At 35.1% G+C, this 22,833-nt stretch overlaps 1 protein-coding gene across 5 annotated transcripts in view; it reads right to left on the reverse strand.

Annotated features, from left to right (window-relative positions):
- Positions 1 to 22,833, reverse strand: part of LOC121862358 (broad-complex core protein isoforms 1/2/3/4/5-like) — a 92,164-nt gene that overhangs the window by 12,206 nt on the left and 57,125 nt on the right. For 3 of the 5 annotated variants that reach the window (XM_042360596.1, XM_042360594.1, XM_042360595.1), the window contains exons 2-5: positions 19,352 to 20,123; positions 17,733 to 17,916; positions 15,932 to 16,011; positions 10,957 to 14,007 (exon numbers count right to left, since the gene is read on the reverse strand). In XM_042360596.1, coding sequence (XP_042216530.1) covers positions 13,408 to 14,007; positions 15,932 to 16,011; positions 17,733 to 17,916; positions 19,352 to 20,113 — 1,626 coding nt within the window. In that variant the 5' untranslated portion in view covers positions 20,114 to 20,123 and the 3' untranslated portion in view covers positions 10,957 to 13,407. Of the gene's footprint in view, positions 1 to 10,956; positions 14,008 to 15,931; positions 16,012 to 17,732; positions 17,917 to 19,351; positions 20,124 to 22,833 lie in introns of those variants that run through there. The other 2 variants (XM_042360597.1, XM_042360598.1) reach the window with 2 other exon arrangements.

Below are 22,833 nucleotides of genomic sequence, written 5' to 3' on the forward strand. Positions count from 1 at the left end.
AGGAGATGGTCGGGATGTGGACGGGGATATGAAGGGAGATGGTCGGGGATGTGGACAGGGGGATATGAAGGGAGATGGTGGGGATGTGGACAGGGGATATTAAGGAGATGAATTAGGGATGATGTGGACAGGGGATATGAAGGAGATGGTCGGGATGTGGACAGGGGATATGAAGGAGATGCTCAGGATGTGGACAGGGGATATGAAGGAGATGGTCGGGATGTGGACAGGGGATATGAAGGAGATGCTCGGGATGTGGACAGGGGATATGAAGGAGATGCTCGGGATGTGGACAGGGGATATGAAGGAGATGCTCGGGATGTGGACAGGGGATATGAAGGAGATGCTCGGGATGTGGACAGGAGATATGAAGGAGATGCTCGGGATGTGGAAGGTTGTGGTGAAGAAAGGTGAGGGTGGTACGTTGTTGGTGCAGGGGTGGTGGTAGAGGAAGTCTCTGGTGGCGAGGCACGTGATAACGTGGATGCAACTGTCACAATTACTCCCTTAGATTCATGGCTTTCTTTGTTGTTATCATGATCATTTATACTACCAGGCTCTTTATTATCACTATCCACTTGACCATCACTGTTCCTAAACAGGAGTTTCTAGAAAATCATCCTCTTTCAGAGACTTTTTTCAAGACATTGTCACTATAATGAGATTATATAGACTGATACGGTAACGGGTTTTGAAAACTAAACACTCCTTGTAAATATGAAAAAAACTATTACTGTACATTACACACAACCATCACTTCACTAACACTAAAAATAAATTATTTCAGGGAGTAGGGTAAGCACTGTAATCCAGGAGTTGAAGCAGTCTGCACAGAGTTATGGAAATTTAAATGGAAACGGTTCACATTCATGGTTTGACTGCTGAGATAATGCTGCGCATTTATCGTTCCAGTCTTCCCTTCCGATGGGCCTCGAGAGTTGCCAATTAGTTTATTTGATAGAAATTACTTGCTACTATGACGCATCAAAATTTGACACAATTCTGTTGAAAACTTAATTTTTGGCAAATTTTTAAGTTTAGTGACTCGATTTGTGTCACCGTGAAGAGGGTTAATTAATACTGCCTAAACAAACTAAAATTTAAGTATCTATGAATATCATCCTCTTCATACTTTAATGAAATGGAACAGAGGCATCAAGCAGGAAGATTTCAACAGTTTCACATCATTATAACAACCACCTGTAATGAGCAGCAACAGAAAGTGGAGGGTTTTAAATCTACACTAAAACCTCCCCAATATACTGTACGGTAGATCCCTGAATTTACATTTTGGCTCAAACAGGGCCTGAACTTAGACCTCAGTTCAACTTGTGGCAAAATAATTCCAGAATGCCCATCCATGCAACCAAGGCAGCGGTGAGTGCCTCTCAGTACATCTACCACATTGCTGAGTCCAAAGTTCATATGAGGTGATAGTCATTCTGAGATGCTACGCAAGCAATACGACATTTACTCTATTGTGGTGTGTATATATATATATATACAGTATATATATATATATACAGTATATATATATATATATATATATATATATATATATATATATATATATATATATATATATATATATATATATATATATATATATATATATATATATATATATATATATATATATATATACCATATATTAAATGTGATAAAGCTAAAAACTATGTTCTAGGCCTAACAATAAAAAGTTTTTGATCTACTACACTACTTCAAAAAGTTTTAAGTCTTAGTATAACAGGTTCTAAATGTTCTTGGCCTAACCACTATAGTTTCTGAACCTAAATATAACAGGTTCCAAGTTTACCTTTGACAGGGTCTAGGCCTAACTATAACCAATCATTGTGGATTCTGACTGCTTACAAAAACATTTTGCATATTACATGAAAAGAAGAGGGTGACACACAAAGAACCCCTCCCAAAAGTCTTCATCAATATCCCTCCACATGTATGGTGCACATTCAAATTATAATTCTTAGTAATTAATTATTTCTATATTTTTAGGAAAAAACAGCATAATTTCAAGGAATGCTGCTCCAACTCCGAACTTTCACTTATTCAGACCATCCTCAGATAAAATTAGTCCAAATTAGAAGGATTTTTGTGTATAGTACTGTACTTAATAAATAAATTAATATAATGAAATAACATGGAATAATTTCATTAAAAAAAATATATACTGTACAGTAGGGTACAGTACTGTACAACTATTTAATAGAAATGTAATTGATCTCTCATACACCCATTAGAAGAATTATAATTTTTATCTTTGTGGCTGTAAAGTTTCAAGTTGTAGAGAATTTTTATTTCCCATTCACATTGAGGGGTCCCCAGTGTGTGCTAACTTTACAAGGCAATCATTTCCTTTTAAAATAATTAACTGCTGGGAGTGTGACTCCTGGCAATCAATACAGAATCCAGATTATTAATACTGATCCCCAATTTCTGCTGTAGATTCATATTTCAAGTTCCTTATAAAAAGGTCCTCAACATACAGGGTCACTATGTGTTGATATTAGTGTGCACATTATTTTTCTGTGGATTTTTAATGTGTTAACAAGGAAACCAAGTCTATATCAATGTAGTCTAAATAATAGTGATTGTAATGAGCCTCCAATTCATCATGGACCTTCACTATAGTGTATTTACCAATTTGTGTTCAATATTATAATGCTAAGATTCACCCAGTGACAATGACTTTGGTCCTTCGATTCAAGCTCCAAAATTTGCCACAGTAGAAGTCCACAGCATTTTTGACATGAAGCTCCAGCTACTTTTAATGATCTTGTGTTAAGAGGTGATGTGCAGGTGCAAAACTCAGATTATAGGCCACCAGAGGAATCATTCACATATCTCCAGAGACTCCATTCACATAAGACTTCAGTTATAGCTGATGAGTAATTCTAATCCTGTTAAAATTGGGGAATGCAATAGCTGTTAATACACGGATCCTATATAATTTGAAGCAAATCCTCTGAAGGTGTTTTGCTCGCTATAGGACCTAAATAACCTAATACCTATACTGGATTCTAATCTCTACACCATTGAGGACTAATTTAAATCCATTGTCAGACTTTTCCTTTCCTTGTTTGGAAAATTTGTTTTAATCTTTTAATATTTTATATTTTTATGAAGTGTAGTTTTGATATTTCTTATTCATACAGTTATGTTTTCTCTTGTGCTATTTATTCTATAACAAGTAAAATAATCTGCATCTCATATTTTCAGTTTTCAATCCATCTATTTTATCCATTACCTATAATTTATTTTTTTGAGCATGCAAGAATTCTAATTAATATTGATGGTGTTGCCTTATGCTATGAAGTTCTTTCTTCTTCAAGTATCCAACAGTAAGCATATAAACTATTGGTCTATCATGATATGGTACCGAAAAATAAGTCATTAAAGAAAAGAATGTTGGAGAATGGGATTTCATGAAGAATTGGTGATGAATGCGGATACACCATGAAAATGGATATTGCAAGTTCTGTGAGTGTTGAGCCTAAGAATGATAGAGGTATGCAGAGACAAGGTTTGTTTTATGTAGAAGGTTTGAATAAAATACATACAAAAGTACATAGATGTAATCTCTCTGTTAGCCAGAATCTTCAATCCCCAGAACTCTCCAATAGCCAGAATTTTTTCCTTTATTCATTTCGAGAAAAATCTCTCCATTCTGGGCATGGTAACGAATTTCCAAGAATTGCATCATGTGCATTTCCAGAAAATCTCTGTTCCAGGATCGAGAACGAAGATCCGAAAGGTTGCATCATGTTTCAGACATGAGGATGTGTGCCAGGCATGTGGGTGGGTAGGCTCAGAGTGATCATGAGCTAAAATTGGCCACTACTGTCATGTGACTGCATGGGATGTCTACGAGTGGCTGATATATCTCGCAACCTAACTCATCAAACTCTTGCACCATGAGACTCTTAGTTCAATGTCTGCTGCCATTGTACAATCTTGTTCACTCGCTCACTGGTGTTTTTGCATATAATCTGTGTTGTGCATTACTGTACAGTACATTACTGTACCAGCCTATAATCGGCCACGAATACCATTAAAGTGGTATTAATGTAGTATTACTGATAAGTAATATGTCTTAGTATGCCTTATTGTGGGTAAAAGTAAGTACAGGTACTCCCCAACTTACGACCTACTCGACTTACGTCCACCCGCACTTACGACCTGCCTCAGTCGCACCAAAATTTGGTCAAATTACGTATTTTTGAGTCCCAAAGTCAGTACACAGACAAAATTTTCATCTGTATTTCACTTTAAAATGGCTGGCAAGTTTAAAAATGAGTGTTTTGTGGTGCTGAGAAGAAAAAGAGACCCATTTTAGATTTTCTATGTGTTATTTAAGCATTTCAGACTTTCGACTTACGATCAGGATGTCAGTCCCTAACCCCGTCGTAAGTCGGGGAGTACCTGTATATATTAAATGTGTCTTCCAAAAGCATGAATTTGTTACTGAGTTTAACAATTAATTCATGTATAATATTTCTGATAAACTTCTTACATGCTCATGTTGGAAATAATGAATGTATGTATCTTTATATAATTTAGCTAAATATCTTTCTTGTCAGAAACGGTCATCCCAACGGTTATGAATAAACTCATTTAGAAATACATCATTACTTCGGGACGAAATCTAACAGATTTGCAACAGCCATTCAACTGTAACTCTTGAGGAAGGGGCGGGGCATCTTTCCTCAGCTGAGAAAAAATGCACTATAGTTATGTACAGTATACTGTACTGTGCATTCACTAAGTGTGAAAGTACCATATGTACAGGTACAGTATTATACATAGCAGAGTGGACTGTATGCTAGTGTGTAGATGGTGTATGTACAGTATACAGTGCATGTACAATCCTTCCTTCAAAAAGGGAGAGGAGAATGACAGCAAACCCTGCTATAATGGTACAGGACAAAAGCAGGCCATCCTGTAACACCGTACCACCATTTAGCCTGCCTGCATCACAAACTCAAGACGATAGTATCTGCCGGTGAGTTCAGTACAGTATAGTGTATACTGTACAGAAGTATAATTTGTTTATTTACAATATATTTCATGTGTACAGTGGTGTTTGTGTAAATAAATACTGTACAGCTCTATAAAAACTTTCCCCAATACCAAGAAATCTCTCAATCCCAGAATTGCTCTGCACCAATTATTCTGGCTGACAGGGATATTACTTATCTATTCTTATTATGTCTATTTTTCATTGTTCACTTACTAAAAGTAAAGAAAATAATTTTTATAACATTTATGAAGCAAGGATTTTCACCAAACCTGAGAAACTGTGTGTATATATATATATATGGGGTCCCCGGTTACGAACGAGTTACATTCCTAAGGACATTAAGTCCTTTTATACATTTTGAATCACTTACCTTGAACTGGTTAAACCAGCCCCTATTAGCAACAAATCTTCCCCGTCACTTTCACCACCACGTTTAGCCTTCAAGTCAGTGAGCAAGCTTGTAGCTTTTTCCTGAATCAAGGCTAGACTTAGAGGCAGACACAGTTGATTTTGATCTTCCACCCACATCACTAACAATCTTTCCATTTCAATTAACAATCCACTTCTTTGTTTTATTATCACAGTTGAGCGCATTGGTGTAGATCCTTTTGCATGTTCAAGAATTTTGTGTCTTTCAAATTTGTTACAATCATTGACCGACTGAAGTCTAACACTATACCAGTGACTGAAGGTGTTTTGCCTTTTTCAAAATGTTTAATTACATCACTTTCACTTCCATTGTGATTGTTTTCCTTTTCTTGGATGCACTACTATCACTTTGTGTTTGGGAGCCATGATGAAGGCAGAAAAAGAGAGTTAATAAGCAAAAAAACAACAGTTCACAGTTAACACTTGATCACACATGTTAATGAGGTGAGGGTAAGGTGTACTGTCACTCCCTCAAGGCGTGTGTCTGGGTGACACATTACTCCCCACCCGTTGCTACGCCACATAAACTAGTTGTCGTAGGTTAATACTACAAACCAGTCGTACGTATGTCGGATTCTTAAAATAATTGACCTTATGGGACCTAGTTCGTATCAGTGGGTGTTTGTAAGTGGTATTTTTTTAAGTCAGGGACCGTATATATATATATATATATATATATATATATATATATATATATATATATATATATATATATATATATATATATATATATATATATATATATATATATATATATATATATATATATATATATATATATATATATATATATATATATATATATATATATATATATATATATATATACACACACACACAGTGGTCCCTCTGTTAACGAACGGTTCGATTAACGAACTTTCGGTTAACGAATTACCTCCCATAAGGATTTTCAATTCAGTTAACAAACAAAACTTCGATTAACGAAAGCCTTACAAACAACACGTTTTGTTGTGAGCATCAGCTGATTGGCTGATGGGCTAGTCTGCCAATTCAGTAATTTGTTCTATGTTTATATTCGTTTCCAGTGGAGTAAATATCAAGAAATTTGTGCTCTTTTATATTTTTGCATTTTTTATATTAAAATTATTAGTCATTTAAAAATTTAGTTAACATATTGATAATATATGCAGTACAGGGAACTAGTTTTTTGTGCGCCCATCATCCGCTTGACTCAGCCACCAGGCGTCAGTTTGGCTTTGTTGACAGTGGAGTGAACATCTAATTTGTTGGTCTTGAATATTTTTGCATGTTTACACTGAAATTTAGTTAACATGTTGATAATAAATAGCACAATGCAGTGTTGATTTAAATAAAATAATCTTGAATTACACCTAGTGAACTTAAATTTTATTGATGAAATTACTGCATCAAGCATGGGTCCCCTGAAAAGTGATTTCCCCTCCATCCCCACTTCCTTCTCTTCTCCCTTCTCCTCCTCCACCCCCCACTTCTAATTCCCATCATCGTCATCAACCAGGAACCTTCTACATACACACCTCAAAGTAAGTGTACTTTACTGCATTTTTTCTTTACTTTGTATGTACTTTTCTGTGAGCTGGAACCAATTACCCAATATCCCATTGAAACAATGGATTCGATTAACGAAATTTTCAGTTAACGAACAACTCTGTGGAACGAATTGTGTTCGTTAACGAGGGACCACTGTGCATATATATATATATATATATATATATATATATATATATATATATATATATATATATATATATATATATATATATATATATATATATATATATATATATATATATATATATATATATATATATATATATATATATATATACATACAGTTAAGCGGTCAATAAAACCCACAGGGTACCGTGTTAAGTGAAAACCGCGCTAAGTGAACAACAGAACATATGGGATTAATTCCAATAGAAACTGGCCCATCCCCAAACTCCACTTTTTCCGACACAATACCTAGGTTCTAGTAAAAATAACATCTTAATTTTATGATGGTACATGCACACAATTAATACTTAAGAGAAATAGAGAAATACAGTTGCCAAGTTAATGTCCATTCAAATAATGGACTCAACTCCCTCCCCCTCTTCTCACACTACACTGCTGGCTCTTCCCTCTCTGAGAAATTTTTGGGGGTAAACCACTAAATTTTAATAAATAATACCTCAAACTAAAGTTAGGATAATACAATTGACATTGCTGGATTCCTTGTAAGACCAGGAATATTTTGAATATAAATGTCATATATTTTGCACAAAAGGTAACATATTTACTCAGAGTAAACATTATATCTAAAATTTGTATGTCTAGTGCAAAATCTATGATGTTTATATTCAAAATGATCACCAAATTGTAAGAATTCCAGCAACGTAAATTATATTCTGGACGGGTAATTTGTATGAATTTTATGAGCTAAAACAAATATCTTCAGTTAATAAAAAAAAAAATATTCTTCAGACACTATCTGTCAATCAAAGTACCCCACCTTGCCTCCCCCACTCTTCCAACCGGGCCAGATGGTCGGTCCATCCCAACCCTCCCCCGCACCAACCCTCCCTACAAGAGAAATGTTGGGTGAAAATACTAAATTTTAACAATTAGTAATAAATAATACCTCAGATTAAAGTTAGGATAATATAATTGACATTGCTGAATTCCTTGTAAGACCAGGAATATTTTGAATATAAATGTCATATATTTTGCACAAAAGATAACATATTTACTCAGAGTAAACAAAATACTTACATTAATCTAAAATTTGTATGTCTAATGCAAAATCTATGATGTTTATATTCAAAATGATCATCAAATTGTAAGAATTCCAGCAATGTAAATTATATTCTGGCCGGATAATTTGTATGAATTTTATGAGCTAAAACAAATATCTTCAGTTAATAAAAAAAAAAATATCCTTCACACCGTGCCAGATGGTCTGTCGGTCCCTCCCTTCCCCCCACCCCCCCCCACCAACCCTACCTACCAGATGTGTGAGAAAACCAGAATATTTACGTTTTTAGTAATAAATAATACCTCAGATTAAAGTTAGGATAATATAATTGACATTGCTGAATTCCTTGTAAGACCAGGAATATTTTGAATATAAATGTCATATATTATGCACAAAAGATAACATATTTACTCAGAGTAAACATTATATCTAAAATTTGTATGTCTAATGCAAAATCTATGATGTTTGTATTCAAAATGATCATCATATTGTAAGAATTCCAGCAATGTAAATTATATTCTGGCTGGGTAATTTGTATGAATTTTATGAGCTAAATAAAAAAAAAATTATACTTCACCGCGTATATGGGTAGATGAACCGCGTTAAATGAAAGTTCGGTTCTGGTGAGGCACCGCGTGTATGAGAAATCGCGTTAAGTGAAACCGCGTAAAGCGGGGTAATACTGTGTGTGCGTGTGTATGAATATATATATATATATATATATATATATATATATATATATATATATATATATATATATATATATATATATATATATATATATATATATATATATATATATATATATATATATATATATATATATATATATATATATATATATATATATATATATATATATATATATATATATATATATATATATATATATCACATAAGATACAGAAAAGAAAGTATAGTACATAATCATATGTAACATTTGCTTCGTTAACTTGAAACTACCCGGTAAGTAGTTTATGAGTACAGGGTATCTGTATAATTATCTACCTAAAGAACTGAGATGAGTCAGGCCTGGTAAAGTGTGCTGGACAGTGATGGCGCCTCCCCTATTGAATCAAAGCTTGCAAACAGATAAGATATATTTCCTTTAAGGCAAACATGAAGTTGAAAGATGTTTCCTCAAGGAGATATAACATGTTGAGAATAAAAAAAATGGACACATTATGAGAGTAGAAGTAGAAAATTTTTTCCAACAGTTACAAAAGTAGGAAGATAATATAAATGAAACTGGGATGTATTTTGGCACGGCAGACTTTGGACCAGTGTGAGTGAAAGACAGGATGTAGGAACATGTGGCTGAGAAATTAATCAATGGTGGAACCTGTCAAGAGACCAGAATGATTTGAAATGAGAATCAGACAACGAATGAATATGAATAAAACAAAAATTAGAAGCCAGTTTTAGAGACATAAATAGACATGTCTTTCCCCATCCAAACCACATACTGGTATATCAAAATGTTTTACTCTTAAGTCCATAATACTTCAATACAAAAGTTGTAGAGGATATGATGATGATGATGATGATAAAAATGATGAATGGTAAGTGTAATTTTTACTCGCTTTTCTATTCGTGTGAAAAATACAAGACAAGTTACTGTCATGTGTGCAATGGAATTTTAAGTGCCAAAGGGCCATAACTGCCAAAATCTGACACAGCAACAAAGATGTAAAATATGATCCTCTTTAACTGATGACAACTGAACAAATCAATCCAGATAAAAATGTAAAACTTGCTTTTATCCTAAGTTTATGATGTCATTGTAAGCACCCTTAAGTCACTGGGTATAATAATTATCAATACCTATGAGTCAATTGGCATTGCTATGAGCACTGATGTAATAAACAGCATCATTATTTGCAACATGGTTTTATATTAAGTACCTATAGGGCAACTTGGACCATTCAAAGTACTTGAGAAGCTTTAGATGGAATCATAGTTTGTCGAGCATCTTGTGTCCTTGTGATTCTATTAATGAGGATTTGTCATATATCTGGAGTGGTGAAAGTGAATATATGGTGCCTAGTGACCTTGGTGTCCAGGAAGAAAGTACAGAACCCCATTCACACTATGAATATCAGCAAGAGACTTAGCAATATTATGAGAAGTAATGATACAACTTGCGTTGACATTATGAACATCCATGGGAGAATATGCAAGGACTTGGGAAGTCTTAATCCCTCAAGCAGCGGGGTGAATTATGCAAAATGCTTAAGAGGTTTATAAGACAGCTCTAAATGAAGACACGCTCCCAAAGCACAAGAAAAATCCGAGATGAAAATTTCTGGTAAAAAAATTGCACTTGAATCTATGCCCTAAAGGGCTATAATCTGGTGTAGCAACACGTAGAAGAATTTTATCATCTTCAATAAATTAACCATACCAAGCATCAAATATATCCAATGAAAAATGTAAGAATAATCATTATCACAAGTTTGTGACAGATAGACTGATGGGCAAGACAAAATAAACATGTCTCCCTCTAGTGGGGGTGAGTAATACAGTAATATAAATAAAATATTCAAGGACTTAAAAAGAAAAGTGCTGTGTTTTTACATCACATGTTGTAATCTACATCTGATGCAATAATTTGTGAAAAGAAAAAATATGGGAACCTATACATGACTGGGTAATTATGTTGTACATAAACATATCCTCAGCTACACAGGTGTTTTAGACATAAAAGATGTACATTATTTCACCTTCATGTCAGGTTCTGTAATGAAACCCCTTTTAAAGATATAAGCTGCATTGTATTGTGATGTTTACTCACAATCAACAATATTTCTTTATTTATATAATAATATAAATATCAGTTACTTCCTCTTGACAGTACAAAAATATTTCAAACACTTTTTAAATTACAGAGAACATATCAATACAGTATACTGATATATTTCCTTACCAAGGCTTGTACAGTATGAACTTGGAGAGGCAGTAGTCAAACATTATACGTCCTGTATCACCTCACCAACATTATGAATCAATTCTTCCAAAGTGCTATAAAACATATTGCATTTCTATAAAACAGGTACGCGAGGGAAAGAATATACCTTCCATAATAGAGATAACTTAAAAGTATGAAAACTGGAAACCTATATCACAAATTTTATAAAATAGACATTTATTACATATAATAATTTTCTACCCTTTAAGCATGTAAAATCTCATGATTACTGCTTCTTAAATAATTTCCATATTTGCAACTACAAACAATATTCTTACACGCTTGTAGATAAGTACAAAAATAATAAAATCAACTATTGATTTTTTCATGTAAAAGACCCACCATCATAGAACCTGATGGTGCATTAGACTGCTTTAGTTGTTACAAATGTAAAGCAAGTACCATTCTCACAAATATATAAGAAAGTGGAATAACAAAATAGGTTACACCTGCAAGAATACAAACAGAAAATTTAAATGGTGCAGAAAAAAGAAAAAAAGACCATTTTTATGCAAGCATGTTCTGTTGGTCAATATTCAATGTTCTTTTAACCACAAACAGCAAGTTAAGACTATTAAACATCCTTACACTGGTCATTTCCTTTACTTCCTTTAACACATTCCAACTCATATTTTCAAATATAGGTCTGAGCAGATGATCATTTTGAAACAGGCTATGAGGCCCAACTATTATTTAATGCATAGCAATAACCCATTCTTAATTTCCCTTATTCACCATGTAATAACAGTGGGTGTTGATGAAAGAAATATTCTATGTATAGACTGCTGACTTTGAAGGAGCTGGTTATTTCGTCACACACTCGGCCATAAGTGCAGGCATCCAACAACACTATTCAATTACACTTCCAACTACAATTTTCTTTCAACAACACACTCTATCAAGTGAAGGATTATTTCACCGCCCAGTATTTCCCCCAAGTTTCAAAACCACAAATTTCATCACAGGACAGGACAATACAGATGATTCACTGAACTTGTGAGACTGAGCTAACACCGGGGTAAGTCAGAAATATACAATTAACCTTAATCTGCCAACGATGGACTACATTAATAGGAACTGAGAAGACTAAGAGTAATTATAGAATTTTGGCCTTGTGAGGTTATTAAAAAAAAAAAAAAAGCCTGCACGACTTTAACATCTACTGTCACATATTGATACTGTATCAAATAAATCTAGGAAAAGGGATCATCCAAGAAACATTCCTTTAAAGTTTTACCAAAATTAAGTTAGTAGTAATATCTCCGTTAGCCGGAATCTCTCAAACCCGGAACTCTCCGATAGCCGGAATTGATATTTTCTCGGAAAATTGTTCCCAAAGCCGGAATTTTCTGGAAAATTCCAGCTTTGGGAACGATTTTCCGAGGGGCACATTTTCTGGAAAATTCGAGGGATGGGAGTTTTTTTTTCCGGGTTCGAGAGATTATGTGATGGGCAATTTCTGGAACTTCCGAAAAAAAATTTCCGTTACCCGGAAAATTCTGGGGATGAGGGATATTTTTCTGGCTTTGAGAGAGTCGTCTCATTACCCAGAAATCTTTTATTCCCGGAAGTGCTCCGCACCAATTGTTCCGGCTAACAGATATCACTGTATTTTTGAAGGACAGTACGTAGTTAGAAATATGAAAAGTTTATGGACGGATAGATGGATGACCAACCAAGGCTAAAGCTTGTGTTGATGAGCTTAAACTCAGAGCACAACTCTGGACAGAATATTAAGTCTGGACTACACAACAGACCCTTCTATTGTAAGTCAATGCTTGAAATTTCAGAGCTGCTACAGAATACTGTACAATATTCATTAAATTTCTGGAAAAACTGACTATCTCGGCACTATTCCTTGGATGTCACCATTCCAAGCAGCTTATTTATACCCAAGAAATAAAAAAAATCCCTTTCAATGAAAATACTTAAAAGAAATAATCAATACTAATCAAAAAGCTTTAAAATCTAATACTGTACATCAAGTTTCTTGTGCTACACAAATAATACTAAAAGATACTGAAATGTTGTTCTTCATTGTTAATATATTTTGATTCAATTTTTTAGTAAGCAATATACCTGAGAAAAAAGTGTTTGAAAAAAAAAAACTATGCTAATTTTCTTGAGCCTATTTGATGGATGTGTGTACCTGGATATCCTTTGAACAAGGTAAATGGAAGAAGTAAGATGCCCAAAGATACAAGTTTATCATAAAATTACAGAATGTCACACTCTCTAATATTTACTAGGCAAAAGTTGGAGTCCATCAGAGATACCCCTGATCAGTGCCAACTCTTCAATGTCCCGGGAATCAAGATCATGGTACACTGACATCTCTCCTGTTAAATGTTTCATGCGAAAGTGGCGAATGAGGGAGTCTTTGCGTGAGGAGGCAAAACCACACACTCGGCAACGGAACTCCTTGGTGCCCAGGTGAATACGCAGGTGTCGTGTAAAGGTGTATGGGTTCGAAGTGATGAAAGGGCACTGATAGCACTTGTGTACACTATTATTGTTGCTTGTTGTAATTGTGGTGGAGAAGTTTGATGCTGCTGTTGATGGTGGCGATGAGGTAGGTCCACTGCTGCTGCTTTGTGTGTTGTTAGTAGAATTTGGGAAGGTCGGTACCACAATATTACTGTGAAACCCAAGAACACCACGCTGACTTGATGAGTGTGGCGGCTGCTCCTGTGGCTGATGATGATGGGAAATTGGTGGAGGAGGAGGATTTGGAGGTAGTGGTGACGGCAGTGCTGGATGACTCAAACTGGGAGGATGAACTGTCCCAATGTCTCCAACACAACCTTGGGCTAGTCTACCCCGCAACCAGGCACCCTGGTAGAGAGAATGGTAGGTGATACCACAACTTTGCTGAGGTAAGTGACAAGAGAGAAAGATCTCAGTTTGTTAGGCGTCTGTCTGCATTCTTTATTTTTGTTTTGTTGTGGTAGCTACCTACAATACCCTCCCCTGAGTACCTTATTATGAGTCCTGTATTTACTGACAGCACTCTTTCTTTTTTCTTTTTTTGTTAAGTACAAGATTGGCCAAGTAACTCTTTCACACACACAGTGGCTCGTGATGTTAAGACCACAGACATGTTATAATAATAATCTAAGATTCATATGCGAGAACCACACTAAGATGAAACACTGCTAATGTGACCTTTACTACACACCCTCAAATAAACTTACTCTCTGTAGTCCAGCTGTAACACCCTAGATACAGTACAGTATATGACTATTACTGCATGTAATTCTCCCACTGATGTGAGTGAGGTGATTGGTCTCTCCAGTAAGTCAGGTGCAACATATGGAAGTAATACATAAGAAAAAAGCAATATCTGGGTTTGAAGTAATACCATGTTTTCTCTACTACCAAACATACTAAATATTTTAATACTGTACTCACAATTTCAAGAAATACCAGTGGTTAAAAAAATTCCACATAGGCAAGTTAATTGTGCAAAACAAAGACACTGCCCCCACCCATGAATGAGTAATGAAGAGATGGTGAGCCACAGAGAAAGGCTCAGCAGTAGAAAACTTGGTCATAGTTATTATCAACATCAACAAACACAATAAAGAAGCAGACACACAGGCCCAGTTGAAAAAAAAAATAATAATAAAATGGCACAATAAAAAAAAAAGAGAAAAGATGCATAAATTATGAGTATAAAACAATTAACCCTTAAAAATAACGACCTGCCAAGTTAATAAGTTATCAAATGATAAACACTTGTGCAGAGCAATATCAAATGTGTACTGTATACCCAGTTCATATAACCAAAAAATATTGTACTGTACCTTAGTGAAAAGGATGTAAATTGTTACTTTCATACAAAACCTATGAACCATCCACAGGAAAATGCAAAAATTATAGACTGTACCTAAGTACTATTTACTATTTTGATAAAGTTATAAACAGAATTTATCTTTCACTGGCACTTGACTGATGCCAAGTACTGTACAGTACTATTATTACACAAGTATCAGGAAGAAAGGGTTTTAAATAACAACAGGTATTAAAAAATATGTCCCCTCTATGTGTATTAAATGTGTGCAATTATATGCTGCTTAAACAAAATACTGTACTGTATGCAGTATAGCAAATCACGACTAAAAATATTCAGCTCATGAAGATAGGATCTCAATACCCATTACAGTATTTGATCTACTGTACTTATGTTGATGGCACCATAACACATCTGCCCTACAGTAATTGAGTGAATTCAAAATTATGCTTTCTGTGTCTCAGCAATGTAAGTGGATGGACAGGTATTTTCTCCTAAAAATATGTTAACGCAATTAAATCTTCCTGCTTTATTACAAAGAAAGCCATTGTTAATTTAGTAGAGATTACCCATATCTTTTGAGAATACTGTATTAGTTAAAAAAAAAAGGAAGGGGGGATCCTGTGTTGTGCCTAACTACAAAATAGTCCCCCATAATAAGGTATGAAATGGTTTTTATTTTTATTTCTAAATAAAGTTAACTTGCTAAAACGTGGAGCACTTTCATTTCAGTTTCCTACTGGGGATGCAAAATTCAATTAAGGACCAAGATAGTGATATGATCTCCTCATTTAGTGAAAATAATAAAAAATAATTACATCACGTTCCGTATACAGTACAGTAATCATTTACAGTATACTGTATGCTGAAACTGCTCCTACAGCATTCAGATTTAAAACCTGAACATCACATTTTCTTGATCCTCAAAAGACAGCTTCTTTTTATGAGAGATAATGAGGTACTCACCCCAGTAGTATTGGCATTGATGTCATCTGATGCTGTTGACATGTCTCCTCGACTTTCATCGTCGTTTCGACTATCTTCACCTGTAAATTTTCAAGCTTGTTGAAGAAAAATAAGATTTTAAATTATCAATACTGTATGACAACTAATCTGTGATAATAGTACTGAACACCCTATTGAAAATACTGTAATTGTCTCACTGTAAAGCTAATAAAAGAGATGAGATAAATAAACTACCGACAATGAAAATGTGGATGAACATCTAAACATCAAAATATTGATGGGTAGTGGAACTGAGGAGAATGTTCTTTAACCTGGACACACACAGTAAGGGAATATACGTATGAGAGGGATGTACACGAGGAAGACTATGAAGGAAGCGGCTGGGAACTGGGTTGTTAGAGGCAAATACGTAAGAAGAGATTTACATCCATTCTATCAAACATTACAGGCCACTTCCTTCTATGTAACACCTCTTGTAAGACTAATAGGACACACACAACACAACAGACACACTCTGTACTTCCCCAAAACTGGACAGAGACAAAAACACATGTCAAAGACAATAAATGCCACTTAGCAGACCTCCACAAATACCAGTCACAGATCATCTCTGCTAGCACCCATCTCACACATATTCTCGCTCTCCTTAAATAGTTACTGTGTTTCTCAAGAGACACAAACACACATACTGTACCATAAAAATAACTGTGGAAGAAAACAATACATGATGGTTAAAGAGGTGCAACTTCCATCAATACACAAGAGGACAAAGCTGTGAGGATCTTTAAACACAGGATGATAGAGGAGAAAGCCCCTGTATAAAATCTGACCAAGTTTAGTTAGTCCCAACTAGTATGTTAGCTAAAAACAGCATAACTGAGAATGTCATTCACAATTAAAGAGGAAGAACAAGGTAAAAATTTCATCCACACAAGGGGAGTCCAGGTGCCCCCCTTTCTACACACCAATAAAACTAATAAACTATACAGTACTTAGCTTTCACCATCTATGTGATAATCCAAGAGTGGTGTGAAAACCCTCAGGTGAGAGGAGTTGCCATAGTGTGGGACATTTCCATAGGTGGAGTCAAGGTCAGTTTATACTAAAAGGACAATAATGCCCCATCAACCCTTCCTGGACAAGGGGCTAAATCTGTGTCTCATGGGTTAGGAGTCCAGAATGCTTGCAATTATGCCATAGTGCCCTTTCCATTATTTTTTTTTTACCTTACCTCAATATTCCTCTTTTCTCACACTCATTACTATCCTCTTTGCTGGTATACAACTATGATTTCTAGCTCATTCTTGCTGTTTTAATTCTCTCCATATCATTCAAGCACTTAATCTTATTAGAATTCCCATGTACAACTTGTCCCTCTTCACACACTTTGTTTTCCTAACCAAAGTCTTAATCTCAAAATGTTACTAAAGTACAAAATTTCTCAGCATGATTGGCACAATGTAATCCTTATAACAGTCCACAAGTTTAGATCAAAACAACAAACAGTCTAGGATTTGGATTCAGATTATGAGTCAAAGGTAATTTCCGTTCTCGTATAAAGTGATTTGTGGCTTGGATTAGAGGTCCATATAGTATATCATACACACATCAAACAGTTATAATATCAGAGCCAATACTAAAAGACTTACCATATATGCACTCAATCAATCAATCAGAGTACTATACCATCCTCATATCTGAGGGTTGGTGAACACAGTCCTTATATGCCAAATATACATAATGTAAAAAAGTAAGCTGAATGGAAGTTGCAAAGCAGCTGGAAGAGACAGCCCTAACTCACCAAACTCCATGATGGGTAAGCTGGGTGAGGCAACTATGGCAGCAGCCACTCCCTCTAATGCTCCAGGTATCGCAGCGAAGGGCAGCAGTCCTTGAGCATCATCCAAGGTATCACTGTTGATGGTGCCGTGACCTTCAGTCCACACCATCTCTCCGGGATAGTCTAATGGCTCAGTCTTAACTGTCTGTAAACACATACAGTATCTTACTACTATTACTGTATTACATACTGCTTAAATACTGTATAAGTTTAGTTGTAAGCCAAGAAACAATATGGACCATCTTACCCCAACAGAGAACAAGGTACAAGGGGAGTTTATTCTATCTAGATTACAGGGATTATACTGTACTTAGTACAGCCCAGTTTCAAGAGACTGTTCATTTTTCTATCAACCTTTCACTTAAAACACGGAGGTCCAGGCAAAATATTCTCCAAGTATCTTTACTGAACATCTCTAACCTTGTTTCCTAGGCAATAGACAAGAAACTGAAAAATCAAAAGTACTGTACTACTATATACTAAAGACTACAAACTCCACAATACTCTACTGTAGTTGCAAAAAAATAAAAAATTAATTGTGAATGTTCTGTGACCTCACTGATTCACTTCAAATTATTAAATTTAAAGTACCCTGTACTGCAACAGAACTAATGCTACAGCATCCCAAATTAACAAGAGCAACAAATTTAGCAAACATCTATAACATTAATATACCCTTTTTAATGACAAGCTGAAAAGGACTATTATTTTGAATATACTTTGTTAATGATTAATTTAGCATTTCCTAATAGATCATGTTGGCAATTTTTCATAAACTACTGTACTGGTATACAGTAGTACAGCATACTGCACTTTACACATTTGAACTACATTTATAAAGATGCTCCCTCTACCTATAATGCCTCTCCAAAATTCATGAACTATACAGCAATGCTTCCTGTCTTTATGAAAAAGAAATTATCTAAGCTCGACAATAAAAGTCACAACAAAGAAACAAAGAGACCACCAGCTCAAATGGCTAGTAAGCTGATAAGTGGTGAGATGATAAATCAAATTACACCCATTTTAATACTGCATAGAATAAATCTCTTAAACTATCAAAAAATGGTTCAAGATAAGCCCTTATATTACTTTACAGTTGGTTTACACAAACTCATACTTGAAAATAGCTATCCAATTAATTATACAGTACTACAGGCTACTGTATCGTAACTGTAAAAAATAATAAAATTAGTAAATGTTTAATTCTTTGTAAAAGAAGCTTTATTTAATATTTTGTAAGATTAGAGAAGATAGTTTCTTTATATTAGTACATGTATATGTACAATAAAAGGATATCCTGTATCATGTTATGGGAAAACAAATTAACAACCAATATTCTATTTCTGTCTCACAGTAGGGTACCTAATGCCCAATATCTGTTTCTCATGTTCAACTGTTCTTGCACCTCTTGAGAAACTGTATTAGGAAACACTTAACTAGGCATTCAAGTTATTCTTTAATTTATGCCATACAATCCAAATATACCACCCATACAAGTAAAGATAGTCAAGTGAATGGAAATGAAACTTCAAATTAAAGACATTATTAAGTGTACAGTAAAGAAAAGGTTTACTTACAAGTTCATCTACTGTCTCCTCTTTTGGCAAAATATTATCCCCAACACTGTTATTGGAGTTAACATGTCGAGCATCATTCTCCTCCGATGGCTTAGAGGCTTTAGAAGGAATGTCATGAGAAGTGGTTTTTGAGCTGGAATTCTTTGACGAGTTATGTTTGGAGGCTGGAGCATGCAGGCCTCCCCCCCTACCACCACTTTTGAGTGATTGGTCATCTATAGAGGCTCTACTCCGACTCTTGTGACTAGAAGAATGAGAATCATTGAGTGATTTGTGTGAGCGTGAAGGTAGCGGAGAAGAAGTGTCTGTCGTTCTGGAATCTGACGTTCGTTGTCTCTTGTTGCTTGGCCGCCCATCTAATCTATCACTGTCTTTGTCTTTTCTTTTCTTCTCCTCCTTTTCTTTTTCCTTGTCTTCTGCCAACCCCTTTATTTGCAGGTTGTCTGCAGTTTTGAGGAAACTTGCTAATTCACTCTGAGATACACTAACCTCACCCTGATAAATAAATTTCATCATAGCCCTCATGTCCCTCGCAGGCACATCACCAAGGATGACCAACGGGTGCTTGCATGGGTTATCACGGAGGATACGATGCAGCAAGGGGGAGCAAGCTGCCAGCACCATTTTATGGCCTGGCACTGCTTCTCCCCCACATACCAACGTCACGTCCACGAATGATTCATCTTTGAGGAGTTCATTGAATACATCTACAAAATTACTCTGGTGGTTGTTCCACTTAAGCAAGAACTCCTCCTCGCTCATGACGCACTTCCTGTAAAAAGAAAAAGAAAAGATTATTAAAGTGGTAATACTTCGGCAGCATTGAAACTTGCTATTTAAAGTGTGATGTGAGCTATACAAAAGATTAATCATAGTACAGTATACTGTATAGCAAATAAAGTGACGAACTGAAGCAGCTGTGGAGTATACAGTACATCACTAAGGTTTGTATCAAATATGATGGAAAAGTGATGAATGCAGGTTCCAATATTAGGAATATCTCAGCAAAATGAAGGTCTAATTATTAATAACATGCAGCAGATTAAACGTTCCACAATACTGTACTTTAAATACTGCACATTCCAATATCAATTACAGCACCTGTACATTAAATTTGTTTTTAATTCCACATGACTTCTAGCAATACAGTTTAGTACATCTGTACTGTATTCCAAAGTCTACCATTCAGCTATTCATAAAAAAAAAAAAATTTCCTGCCTGGCACAGTTTTATGTACACACGTAGCAAAAAATAATTTAGTACACATTTCATTTTTCGTGTCACATCTGTCCTTGTCATTCATTATCTAAAACATTAGCCCTTTCAATCTACCCACAAGGGAGACTAAAGATTGTACCGGTACTTACTCGGTCCAACACTACTGTACAGTATGCAGTACAATACCTGGACATGAAATACTGTAATGTCATATGAAGATCATTATTATAGACATGATTTATTAATGGACTCACACTAATTAGTCAGGATACATTTTGTCGAATGTGATTTGCTTTCATTATAAAAACAAATATGTACCTGTATACAGTACAGTACAGCATAGTATAATAGATTCAAGGTTTATCATAAACTACAGTATTGTAAGTATACATACTACAGTACAGTGGTCCCTTGGTTAACGAACACAATTCGTTCCAGAAGGTCGTTCGTTAACCGAAAATTTTGTTAACCGAATCCATTGTTTCAATGGGATATTGGGTAATTGGTTCCAGCTCACCGAAAAGTACATACAAAGTAGAAAAAAATGCAGTAAAGTACACTTACTTTGAGGTGTGCATGTAGAAGGCTCCTGGTTGATGATGGGAATTAGAAGTGGGGGTGGAGGAGAAGGGAGAAGAGAAGGAAGTGGGGATGGAGGAAAAATCACCTTCCAGGAGGACCATGCTTGATGCCGTCATTACACCAAAAAAATTTTTTAAGTTCACTAGGTGTAACTCAAGATTATTTTCTTTACATCAACACTGCACTGCTCTATATATTATCAATACGTTAAATAAATTTCAGAATTACCAATAATTGTACTGTAAAAATGTAAAAATACTCTGTGTTCAAGAGACCCACAAGCAAGACGTTTCCTCCACTGACCAGAGACACAAACAGACACCTTGGTGGGTGAGTGAAGTGGCTGATGGGCACACCAAAAACTAGTTCCCTGTACTGCAATTATGATAAATAAGTGTTAAAATGACTAATAATTTTAATATAAAACTTGGAAAAATATTGAACAGCACAACCTTCTTGATATTTACTCCAATGGAAACGAATGTAAGCCCAAGAACCGATTACTGTATTGGCGGACTAACCTACCAGCCGATGAGTAAGCCAAAACATGTTGACATGTTTTCATAAGAATTTCATTAATCAAATTTTTATTCGCTAACCAAATTGAAGTTTCTTTTGGAAATTAATTCGTTAACCCAAATTTCGTTAACCGGGGCGTTCGTTAACCGAGGGATTTCTGTAGTACAGTGATGTACAACTTATCACACCAGATAATCAAAGTCAATAAATGCTTTAGAGTTGTAAACAGTTAACAGTATAAAAACACATCTGACAGCTTCATAAAATATGTGGGAAAAAATGTACTGTACTCTTCATGAGACCTATTTTACAGAAGCCAGTTCTTACACACAAAAAATATTTTGTCATTTTTATTGTTCTCGGTATACAGTGCCTGGATATGTTTACCTTTTTCAACCCATATTCAGTAACACGGGATATACTTTCACCACAAAAAAGTTCTCATATAGCTGGGCACGGCAGATTTCAGAATGAGCATTATGGCTCGAGTCATCTCAGAATGATTGGTATGCCTGGTTGCGAAGTGACTCAGTATATCGTAATAATATATGTTGCTCATCTTTATAGTATTTACAAGTGAAAAGAAGTAATTTAATTTAAAATAAAATTCCCCCAGAGATCAATGTTCACAATTATTATTCGTTTTGTCATATTGTATGACCCTAAGAGCATTCAAGAAATTTTTGTAGAGAGTGTACCAACATTACACACATGAAATCAATGCAAGACATCAATGAAAAATACTGTACATCCTACATCATCATTGAGGCATTAGTCCAATACACATGACACACACAGGAGCCACACACAAACTTCTCTCAAGTGAGTCAAGCAACAAGTTAATTTTTCCATCATAAGGTAATACCTGTAGTGGCAACAGACAGACTTACTTTTTGTCAAATTGTTATTGCCAATGTTAAGTAATTATGAGAAGACACTGCAGCCCATCTATCACATACCAGCTGTATGGGTCCGACTAATTACCCAAATGTACCCAAATGTAGCCGCAATTAAGTCAAATAATGGTCCTACAAGAATAAATCGGACTGCCAATCACTTCTCGACTGGTATTTGGTGTCACGAAGTCACAAAAAATTGGTAAACTTAATTTGATCTGAGTTAATAGATCGAGTGCATGTACCTAACCTAACCTAACCTAACAC

The sequence above is a fragment of the Homarus americanus genome, unplaced genomic scaffold (assembly GCF_018991925.1).
Source record: "Homarus americanus isolate GMGI-L3 unplaced genomic scaffold, GMGI_Hamer_2.0 scaffold31037, whole genome shotgun sequence".
In the NCBI taxonomy this organism is placed as follows: Eukaryota; Metazoa; Arthropoda; class Malacostraca; order Decapoda; family Nephropidae; genus Homarus; species Homarus americanus.